At 42.0% G+C, this 12167-nt stretch overlaps 1 protein-coding gene across 1 annotated transcript in view; it reads right to left on the reverse strand.

The window, feature by feature from the left end:
• The window catches only part of CNTNAP5 (contactin associated protein family member 5), a 411826-nt gene that overhangs the window by 61314 nt on the left and 338345 nt on the right, over positions 1 to 12167 (reverse strand). The window contains exons 15-17 of the mRNA XM_034785890.1: positions 3941 to 4068; positions 3616 to 3786; positions 379 to 597 (exon numbers count right to left, since the gene is read on the reverse strand). Of these exons, the coding sequence (XP_034641781.1) occupies positions 379 to 597; positions 3616 to 3786; positions 3941 to 4068 (518 nt within the window). The remainder of the gene's footprint in view (positions 1 to 378; positions 598 to 3615; positions 3787 to 3940; positions 4069 to 12167) is intronic.

Consider the following 12167-nt stretch of genomic DNA (forward strand, 5'->3'; position numbering starts at 1 on the left):
TGCTCCGTGACCTGTGTCTCCAATCTAAAGCACTCAACAGCTAATCCTCACAGTGACCTGGTTGCAAAAAGCTACAGAACTGGAAATATTCAGATATTGTTCAGCGGATCATTTCAACAGCACATACACTTGAGGAAATCTTTGTCTAAGCAGTCCCTCAAGCGCAGAGGCTATGATTCTGGAGGTTCTGACATGGTCCATGCAGGTGGGTAAAAGAGGTGGCAATCCTTATTCTTTTCTCCTAACTGCATGGCTGTAAAAAAGCAGGGCACTATCTAGCCCAAAGATGTCCAACCTCAGTGGCTAGAAAAGTTGTGTGACTGGTTTACTACAGACAAACGTTGCAAGCAACTAAAAATTGCCTTAAATGGTCCCTACCTACAAAGAATTGACTGTTAAGCTGCAAACGAAAATGCCCCTCGGCAGGTGCCTCCAGAATCTTTTTAGGAAGGTTATCCACTTGAAGAGATGTTTGCTTGAGGTTCCTCTCAGCTCGGACGAAGTGCCATTGGTTGTTGTTCAGAGAGGTGGGAGACTGCACCGTAGCTTCCATAGGCCCGTTTCCAACATCTATGGAGAAGGTGATCTCCTTGGGGGCTGGAATGGACAAGAGTGAGGAAGAGATGAAGGATGGAGTTAAATATCTGGTTTTGACATCAAAGAATAGTCTATAAATGAAGGCACCGTTAACTATTAAACTAGCAAATAACATGGCAGCCTAGATGTAAATCTCATCCTGCAGCTCTCTGTTTGGTTTCCATTGTGATTACAAAGGGTTGAAAACTCATTCACTATACCTAACTATATTGCTATGTCAGTGATGGTGTCCAAGGAAAATTAGTTCATTCCCCCCTGGGAAAATTAACCACTTAGAGGCAAAGCATTGCACAAAAAATTGATGCTGGCAGATAAAGCTTCCACACTGCATGAGTGATGCCAACAGCTGGAAAAGGGCCAACATACCCCTCCCAATATAGCCTTTCTAACCATGTATGTTTAATAAAAGACCACAGCAGGAAGCTAGGTTTTGAGTGTGTGATGGGAGGTGTTCGCTCAAAACCTTTGGTCACATGGGTAGCTCTGACCCTGGTAGCAGGGTAAACATCATGAGAGATAGAGTTAAGTGACAGTCTCAGAATAGAGGGGCATATGTTGCACATGCCGAGATAGGAAGGGATCCTAGTGTGCATCTACATTGCCAAAAAACCCCAAAAAAACGACCGACCGTGAGTCTCAGAGCCCAGGTCAACTGTCTTGGGGGTCACTGGGCTCACACTACAAGGCTAAAAACAGCAGGATAGACGTTCCTGCTTGGGCTGGAGCTGGGCTCTAAAACCTTGCTTGAGCAAGAACATCTACACTGCTATGTCCAGCCCTGGAGTGAAAGCCCTGCAAGCTGGGATAAGTTGACCCAAGCTCTGAAACTTGCTGCTGTGGGTGGGTTTTTGTTTGGTTGGTTGTGTTTTGTAGTGTACATTCCCCCCAAGGGACAGAAGCATAATCAGGAAGACAGAGTGTCACAAAGCAGTTCAAGTTGCTCTGATGGAAGTCAATCGGATGATTCCAACGACTTTAACAGGAGCAGGCTTCAACCAGAAGTCTTTGCTATTATTGTTACTGAATTTATTCCTCTCCTTAAACTACTGCATACACCAGAGACTGAAAGGACCAGCTTTGTGAACTGCATGCTAAACAGAAGGTAGCGGATTGAAAATTCACGGAAACCTGTTGTTTCAAGCCCAAGACATTGGATAGATCTGGTTTTGGAAGCTGTTGCTCAGGTACTTGAGTTAGAAAACGTTCCATGGGGATAGGTAAAGATCTATTCTGAGCCTCTGCATCTGCTAAAAGGCCAATTCCTTTCCAAGTAGCTGGTCTTTGGAGGTTTCTCCATACAAGCCCTCTAGGCTGAAAATTCCATCTGGCTGCGAGATACACAACAAGATGCTGCTAACGAGGAGTCCAGGTTAAAAAAAAGAGAACAACTCCAAGTTTCCCAACTTTTCAATAACTAGTTACTTTGTGAGCATATGTTTTGGCATTCACTGATGAAAGAATTTGCTAAACAAGCATCTAAATGGTTTGTAGTAGTTTGTCACAGTTAGTGTCAAACTGTCATTTTTTTTCCACATCCCCGAGAATGATATACAGTACACTGAACTATAACCAAATTGGACTTTGATGTGCAATTAACACTAAATCATACCTCATTACCTTGTGATAATGCACCATGACATTTACCACTGGTTTAATGAATCAAAGGGCCTTGGGGCCTTATTTTATTAAATTTTATGTCGAGGTTATTATAACCATATTATAAAATGGATGGCACTCAAGTCTGCATTTTCTCATCCTGACAGAATTGGGAACAGAGGGGTCTTATTTCATTTCAAAGCCACAACAGTTTCCCCCTGTTAATATTCTAAATCAGTAGAATAAGAGAGAGAGGTTAAACCTACCAATTAGCTGTCGCTATTTTTTCCCCGTGTATAAGTTGAGCTGTAATTACTATTTAACAACTAAGTGGGCTTTGTGGTGTTAGCAGGACCTAACAGGACCATTAATGGCTCTCAGCATGGGTTAGAGCCCTCACCATACTCTTTGTGGGCCCTCAACTTTCAAGACATCATTGTTTTAACACTATTTGCCCTTGTCCAAGAGCGTTTTATGCTGGGGTGGAGAATGACTAGGCAACTGATCTCATACGGTCAATTTCTTGACAGGGACAAACATTTAAACTCATCTAATTAGTCCCCACCTAAGAAGGGGTTAAAATTATGACCACGGCACTTGAGAATGAGTTGTGTTACTGGCACTGAGGGCATGTCTACACTTATCTCCGACGCGATTGATCCAGCAGGGGTTGATTTATCGCGTCTAGTGAAGACGTGATAAATCGACTGCCAAGCGCTTGCCGTCGACTCCGGCACTCCACTGGAGCGAGAGACGCAGGCGGAGTCGACGGGGGAGCGTCAGCAGTCGACTTACCATAGAGAAGACACCGCGGTGAGTAGATCTAAGTACGTCGACTTCAGCTACGTTATTCACGTAGCTGAAGTTGCGTAACTTAGATCGATTCCCCCCCCCCCCAGTGTAGACCAGGCCTGAGTTAAACAGAAACAGTAAAATGGCATCCTCATGTTTGAAATGTAACAATAATAATAATAATAATAATAGGAATTATTATAACGGTTTAGTATTAGCGTTCCAGTAACACGAATAGGCTTCAAATGAGACAGGGCATTCTGCTAGGTGCTGCAAAGTCATGTAGTAAGAGATAATCCCTGCTCCAAAGAGCTTGCAATCTAAATAGACAAAGGATTTAAAAAATAAGTATTATCTCCATTTTGAACATGGCAAACTGGAGGACAGAGTTCAAGAACATTGACCAAGGTTCACTGGGTGTGTGTATCAGTGCAGGGAATTGAACCCAGATCTGCTGAGTTCCAGCCCAGTGCCTTAGCAACAAGGGAATCCTTATTCCCCAGAGATCATTTTTTCCTATCTACAGTCATGCTGGGCATTGTAAAAACATCATGAAGTGCTTGCTTCCCACCTCCCCACCAAACTGGCTGTAAGGAATGAATATGACAAATTCCCAGCATTGACGCTTACAGCTTATTTCGATGCGGATGAAGTCCTTAATCCCAAGGTTTTCCAGGAAGACCCCAGACACAGCCGTGGTTTTGAAGAAAAAGGAAATGTCTGCGCTGAACTCTGCATGGAAGGTGGGGAAGTGAAGATAGGAGGCCTCTGTGTTGAAGGAAGCTGCGTTCCAGAACTGTCCTGCAAAAGACAATACCCTTCTCTATAGTTACCTGGCACAGGGTCATGAGAGAAAGCCACACATGTAAAGATGGCTTTTTGTCAAATATTAAAAAAAAACAAACTGGGATGGGATATTCTGTACATCTGGAGATTGAGAAGAGCTGGTACTCACTGTCTCCATGGCAACGCAAGGGGCCGATTCTCCAAGCAGCCTCCGAGTTTGACCTGTTTGTGTCAGTGATCACGAGTTGAGTTACAGGCAAATGGTCTTTGAAGGAAAGAAGGCCAGTATCATGTGTCCTAGTTATAGCAAAGAGAAAAGGCAAATGAATCGAGGACATATCCTTTCCATTCCTTATGCGAAAGAATATTTGATACGTGTTGACAATTTTTGATTAAAGCACAATTGTTCCTGTAAAGTTACCTAAAAAGCTTTCCTTTTATATATACACCTCTACCCTGATATAATGCAACCCGATATAACACGAATTTGAATATAACACGGTAAAGCAGTGCTCGGGGCGGGGGGCGGGGCTGCGCACTCCAGCGGATCAAAGCAAGTACGATATAACATGGTTTCACCTATAACGCGGTAAGACTTTTTGGCTCTCGAGGACAGTGTTCTATCGGGGTAGAGGTGTATATGAATGGCCCCCAGAATACCTTAGAGCAGCCTCAAGGCTGCTTTATTCATAGATTCGTAAATGATAAGGCCTGAGCACCTGGTGAATCTTAGCATTGCACCAGGCCTCTCTTTGAAATGGAAGACAAGCTTCTCTTAGAACTCAAGTGGCTCCTAACAGTCTTGTGTGTCTTTTTGCAAGGAACTGCCGGAGAGGAAGAGTGACTCTCCTTCTTCTTGGAGAGGGGTCCAAGGGCCTGTCTTAAGTCTCTGCCAAAGTAGCGATTGACTGCATGCAGACAGAGTGATCTGGCACCGGTGCTTGTACTGAGGTAGGTCTCATGGCTTGTTCCGGGATATGCTGCTTCAGGCACAGATCCCTGGAAATCTGAGTGCATTTCTTACTGGAGCGGCAGATGCTACACCTCTCCTGGATGTGTCCTTTACTGAGACACAGCAAACAACGTGTGTGGGGAGTCACTATTAGACAGCAATGCCTCCCACAAAGGGCACTGCTTGAAGCCCAGAAAGTGCTACATGACCTTGGTGGCTCAGCACTGCAAGTAACTAGTAAACTAGAAATAAAAACTGAAAACAGTAAAGAAAACTTAAGTAAAGGGTACACAAACTGCTAACTATTTACAGGATGAATGAAACTAAGAGCTAAATATGTCAGAAAAAAATGTGAGCAGAACCACACGCGGAGTTCCGAAGCTGTCCGTGAGCGCTACAAAGGAACTGGGGGCAGGGGAGCAGCGTGGCACTTTTCTTGCAGAGCCCTGGGAGGGGCCCATGAGGAGGTGCAGGGCCCAGTGTGCACTGCCCAGATGGGTAGTGCTGCTGATGGGTGTCACACATCAATTCGAAGATGAATTCATCATACCTCATGGAGCTTAATGCCCGAAAAGCACTTTGAGCTCCTTGCATGAAAAGTGCTATCAGCACAGAACGTACAATTGCATTATTAAACAGATTTTTATGTCATCTCAGCATGCATGTATGATCCCAGTACACTGTGTATCTCACCATGCGACTCCATTAACACAATAGAGAGTACGTTATGCTCCAAATTTATCTTTAGTAATTGAAAACAAATGCTCTTCCATACCTCATTATGAAAATTTAGTTCTTTGGACAATTGCTGGAGTAACAATGTTTGAGGGATAATGTAGCAGTTGGGCTGTTTAAAATGGAGCACAGGTAGCCTTACCTGTAAATGACAAATAACTAGCTTGATGAGAACATTATGGGACCATTTTTCATCTTTCTGTGTACTAATAAAAGGATACTCAGAGAAATCTCACTCTCTGGCATCCCAATAGCCTGAACCATCATAAACTGGCAATCTCTAGGTAGCAGTATTCACATTTTGTTCTGACAGATGGTGGAGCAGTGGTGTCATTAAATATAATTTCTTCTCATATGGTCCCCCTACTGCAATGTTTTCTACTTGTATATTAATAAAAACTCTGGTGGGGTCTGAGTAGCTCGGATACTCAGTGCAATTTTTCATAAATACAGTACAGTTGGAAAAAATACTGCCATCAGCAGATGTCAATGAACAGCATGGGAAACAGACCAGTATAATAGGTTTCCATTAGAGAAAATTTTGAGTCCGTGTGCAGGGCAGATCATTAATAATCCAACGGAATACAATTTAATTAGCATATATCTTGCCAACTGCATGCAAAAATGATTTACTGAGTTCAATAATAGTGAGTTACAGTAAATAATAAACAGCAGCGGGGGAGAGAGTTAACAGGAGAAAATAAAGTAGAAGAGACGTATTCGCAGCTGCAAGAAAACAGACAGGGCCAGACTCTGGGAGGTATGGCATTCTGGACACCCTCAAGGTCCCGTCATTGTCAATGGGAATTGAAAGTGCTCACAGTCTCCCAGGAAGGCTGTTCAGGATGGCAGGAGCTAAAGAGGCAAAGGGTCTTACAGCTACAGTGACAAGACCATGGAAAGCAAAGCAAAGCAAGCAAGTTAGCAAGAGTAGCTGTATTGTTAAGACACTGGCCAAAGACACAGGAGAACAGTAAAAAGCAACAGAGGGTCCTGTGGCACCTTTAAGACTAACAGAAGTATTAGGAGCATAAGCTTTCGTGGGTAAGAACCTCACTTCTTCAAATACAACTCTTGGTGAGGTTCTTACCCATGAAAGCTTATGCTCCCAATACTTCTGTTAGTCTTAAAGGTGCCACAGGACCCTCTGTTGCTTTTTACAGATTCAGACTAACACGGCTACCCCTCTGATACTTGACAGGAGAACAGGGTTCTGTTACCAGCACCACTACAGACTTCCTGTGTATCGTTGGCTCAGTTCCTCCCTCTGTCAAATGCAGGCAATAGTTCTTCTCTAACACACAGGGCTATTGAGAGGATAAATTCAGTAATATATGCTCTAATGTTTTGCTTACATGAGTGGCTATAACCTGGAGGCTACAGCTACATCTTAAGAATGGATCTTAGTCAGAGACAAAGACTAAGGAAGTAAATGGTTGTGAGTAGCGATATGCAGAGCTTCCCATGAGAGCTGCAATAAGCATGTCTCTGGAGGGCTAACTAGAATATGTTCCAATAACCAGAACTAGCAAGAGCATCTGCAATACAACAACTTGGTGACCCCCAAGAAGTTGACAGGTGCTATGGTGATCCTATGGAAAAATCTTTCAGTTATATGCAGAGCCCAGGGGTTTTTGAGTGGAAGGAGGAGTGAACAGGGGAGAAAGGTGAGACGAGAGGTCAGAATTCCCTTGCCACTGAGGCAGATTGAAGAACTGTCCCTAAGGTGCGTAAGGGACAGCGTAAATGTCCAGGAAGGATCTTAAAAGCATGGTAGGTGATATTTGACTGGGTCCTGAAGTGAAAGGGGAACCACTGGAGATCTACAAGGATCTACAAACATAACAGGATTTACAAACATAAATAAATTGAATCAATAGAGAGCAAAGAAATGGCCTTGCATTTTACACAACCCTGCGCCTCAAAAATGCTCTCCCTTTTTGCATCAACTTACAGATTTTAACAACCAAACCTTCTCAGGCAATAAGCAGCAGATGTTAGCTATGTTACCTCATACATTTCCAGGTTTATATTATCATTTCCTTTCCCATTGTTCATTTGGCTTTTTCATAGATCACAGATTCTAAGGCTAAAAGGGACCATTGTGATCCTCTAGTCTGGCGTACTTCACAGGCCACAGAACGTCACCAGTAATTCCTGTATCAAGCCCCTAACGTCTGTTTCATCTAGTGCATACCTTGTAGAAAGAGATCTAGCCTTGATTTAAAGATTTCAAGTGATGGAGAATCCACCACACCTTTAGGTAAATAGTTCCAGTGGTTAATTACCCTCCCTGATAAAAAAAATTGTTCCTTTCTAGCCTGAATTTGTCTAACTTCCGCTTCCAACTATTGAATTGCCTTATAATTTTTTCTCCTAGATTGAAAAGTCACTGACTACCAAGAATCTGTCTCCCATGGAGATACCAATACGCTGTGGTCAAATCTTTTTTTTTTTTTTTTACAGATGCATTCTCTCCGTCGGAGGTGACTCGCTGGGGACATGGTTAGAACAGTATCAATAGATCAAACTGGCTTATGCATCAGCCACGTCATCTGAGATCCGCTTCTCCTATTCTTCCACTAGTATCATGGAGTTAGTTCTGTATTCAGTAAATGTGTTGCCAAGTTAGCTGTCTGACTCCTGTTATCATGGTACAAGTTCCACGGGGTAGGGTTGGTAAGTCTGGAGTGTGAGGGGCTCTCTCTAGAGTGACTTGCTGAAGTTAAAATACTAGAGTCCTTCTGATAAGGCAAACTCAAAACTATACTCCAGCCCACCTGGCTACTGTAGAAGGGACTGCATATCATTCGTCAAGTAAGGTCTTGTCTACACTACAGAGTTAGGTTGATGCGAAGCAGCTTACATCGACCTAACTATGGAAGCATCTACACTTAAATTTTGCTCCTGCCAATGTAACTGCCCGGCTACGCCAACTTAATAACTGAACCTCCACGAGTGGCGTGGAGTCCAGGTCAATATAGTCACATCAACACAGTGTCAGTGTGGATACTGTGTTGCTTATGTTGATTATTACTGGCTTTCAGGAGCCATCCCACAATGCCACACACTGATAGTATAATCAATAAAAGCATTTCTGGTGAGGACACGCACTACCAACACAAGCAAAGCGTAGACGTGCACAAACGATGTAATTACTGCAGCGGCTATACGCCAACATAAATTAAGTTGACTTAACTGTGTAGTGTAGACATGGCCTAATAAGACCAGAATTAGCAGTTGGCTTAGATGTCTGGTTGGATAGTACTTAAAATCAACATGCCTGCAAGTGCATATTCTTTTTCTACCAATCACTAGGTTCACTCCTCCCTTTATGACTTTTCTCTCACATTCTGTTTCTTTCTGTCTGCTCTGACGAACCATTACTTTAATCTGCAGTGAAGACCAGAGGTTAGGAGGGAAAAAAAATTCTGCCTGCTTCCCAAAAGGAAACAACAGTAGCACTGACTGGTCTCTGCTTCTGAGCTGCAGTAAGGAGTTTGATTTAACTAAAAGGAACAAGAACGGTTGTCTGATTTTTCCTTTCTTCAGCACCCATTTTATGTCATGCTAAGGCAAATTAAATACATCTAGCACTGTCTTCCCCTTCCAGCATAATGTACAGCAGGCTAGCTTCACAGTTCAGATCCCAGCAGATTTCAGATTCAAATGCTCATTATGTACCAGGGGGTTAGTTTTCTAGCAGAGAACTGCAAAGGCAATCTTCAATAAGCATGAAATTTCCTGTTTTGAAACTCTTTGCAAAGTTCAGGGGCCTTGCGTCCCCTGTTAGCCCGTAAGCAGGCAATGTGCAATTTAGAATTGTACAAAATAGGAGCTGTGTTCCAATTTTCTAGTGGGCAAAACACAGTTTAACTGAATAAACCTCTAAATTTACCCTGTTTGCAGCAAAGAAACTAGGAGAAGAAACCCCCAGTCTATGTAACGTGATGCAAATAGATTCTAAATTCACATTGTTTTCTCACTGTGCGCTGGCATGACCTGATAGCATGTTGGCACGGGAAATCCTACATAGTGTGCAGTCTCAAAACTTCTCCAAAACGGCCTTTTGATGAAACACCTGCTGCTCACAATCTGAGTAATGGATGGCCGACCTTAGCATTGCTTGGGGGATTTAAGGGACAGGCTCCTCAGGGATGAGGACTCTTTTTATTCCCCTCAGTATAGTTTACCAAAGTGTTCTTGTTATCACACAGCTTGATAATTGTCACACCCTTGATAATGGTGGCAATCACAAGCACTAAATCTACATACATTATTTTTCTCCTTAGAAAATAAAAATTATGAAAAGAAAAAAAAATGAATCAGGCAGTTCTTTCATTATGGGACATGGTAAGGAGGTGACAATGAGCATGTAACTTATTCCAGACACACACATAAATCAACATTTAGACAGACAAAAATGTCTCTGAAATGCCTGAAAGGGTTAAAGGCATGACTGGCTTTTAGAGCACATTGAGCGACTGGTAATAGGACAGTTGGTACCAGCTGTCCCACCAAACATAATGTCTATTTCATTATTTCATGTCAGACTTGATTCAATAGCATTTTGCCCACTGTAAATCAGGAATAACGCCATGAAGCCAATCAGGTTGCAGGGGTGAAAAACGGATATGAGATCACAATCAAGCCCACAGTTTTTGTTTCAATTCCTACCAACACTGAGCCAGGCAGAATTAAATACCAAGGCAAATAACTGTGAGACCATTGGAAAGTAGCCTGGATAGAGAAGGGGAGCGCCTCATTTCCCCATGAAACTCTTTGGTCCTTCTTGGAAAATATGATAGCTAAAATGTAAAGCGACAGCTTTCAAAATGTCCCTAACATATATTGATCCCAAGAACAGCCTTGACAGATAGATTGTAAACGTGGGAATTCCCTGCTGAGCCATGATACTCTCAGTCAATTTGACTGGGAAAGACTGAGTTCTCACCAATCTTCAGACACTCATGTTTCAGAATAAACAGATCTAGATTTTTGGCTTGTCAAACTTGGAAATTTCTCCCTAAATTTTCATTCACCGCCTCCCCATCTTGATGTCATCTTGTGTTTTTATGCTGCACTATCTTTCACCTATTTATGAATGGACAATATTTTTCTCCGTTCCTGAGAATTAAGAAATAGGGAAAAGGAACACAGAAGAAGCTTATTCAACTCAATACTTCCCAATACTTCATAAACTTCCTTTCCTCCTTGCATATCTTTTCTAGAGTTTCCCCTGGGAATCTTCTCAATGTATTATAGTTGTGTGGATTATAGTTGTGTGAAATATTCATAGATTCCAAGGCCAGAAAGGACCACTGTGATCATCTAATTTGACCTCCTGTGTAGCACACAGACCTCAGAACGTCCACAAAATAATTCTCAGAGCTGATCTTTGAGAGAAAACATCTTGATTTAAAAATTGTCAGTGATGGAGTATCCACCACGCCCCTTGTTCCAGTGATTAATTACCACACTGTCAAAATTTTACACCTTATTTCAAGTCTAGCTTCAGCTTCCAGCATTGGATCATACATTTTCCCTGATAGACCGAAGAGCCTGTTATAAAATATTTGTTCCCCATGTAAATATTTATAGACCATAATCAAGTCACCCCTTAACCTTCTCTTTGTTAAGCTAAATAGACTTTAGCTTTTTGAGTCTATTGCTATCTAGCAGGTTTCTAATCCTTTAATTCTCAGAGCTCTTCTCTGAACCCTCTCCCATTTATCATCATCCTTCTTGGACTGTGGGCACCAGAACTGGACACAGTATTCCAGCAGAGGTCACACCAGTGACAAATGCGGAGATAAAATAATCTCTCTATTCCTACTCAAGAGTCTCCTGTTTTTGCATACCGGGATCACATTAGCTCTTTTGGCCACAGTATCACAGTGGGAGCTCGTGTTCAGCTGATTCTCCACCACCTCAAATCTTTTTCAGATCGCTGCTTCCCAGGATAGATTTCTCCCCTTCTATAAGTATGGCCTACATTCCTTTTCCTTGATGTATACATTTAGCCATATCAAAACACATATTTTTTGCTTGTGCTCAGTTTACCAAGTGCTCCACATCTGAATCAGTGACCTGTCCTTTTCCTTCTTTGCCACTCCTCTAATTTTTGTTTCAACTGAAAACTTTATCAGTGGTCATGATGATTTTATGGTTTCTTCCAAATCATTTATAAAAATATTAAACAGTGAAAGGCTAAGAACTGATCCCTGTGGGATCCTATTGGGAAAAGACCCACTTGATGACAATTCTCCATTGATAATTAAATTTTGAGAACTATCAGTTAGCCAGTTTTTAATCCATTTATTGTGTGCCATGTTAATTTTATATCATTCTAGATTTTAAATCAAAATATCAAGCATGCAGGACCAAGTCAAATGCCTGACAGAAATCTAAGTAAATGACATCAACACTATTACCTTTATCAACCAAATTTGTAATCTCATCAATAAAAGATATCCATTTTCCATAAACCCATGTCGATTTGCATTAATTACACTACCCTCCTTTTAATTCTTTATTAATTTGAGTCATAGAGCAGCCATAACATTATCTTGCCTGGGATCAATGTCAGGATGACAGACCTATAATTACCCCAGTCATCCCATTTACTCTTTTTAAGAATTGGTACATTAACTTTCTTCCAGTGTCCCAGAACTTCCCCAGTGCTCCAAGACTTATTGAAAACCAACCG

This window comes from Trachemys scripta, chromosome 11 (assembly GCF_013100865.1).
Source record: "Trachemys scripta elegans isolate TJP31775 chromosome 11, CAS_Tse_1.0, whole genome shotgun sequence".
In the NCBI taxonomy this organism is placed as follows: domain Eukaryota; kingdom Metazoa; phylum Chordata; order Testudines; family Emydidae; genus Trachemys; species Trachemys scripta.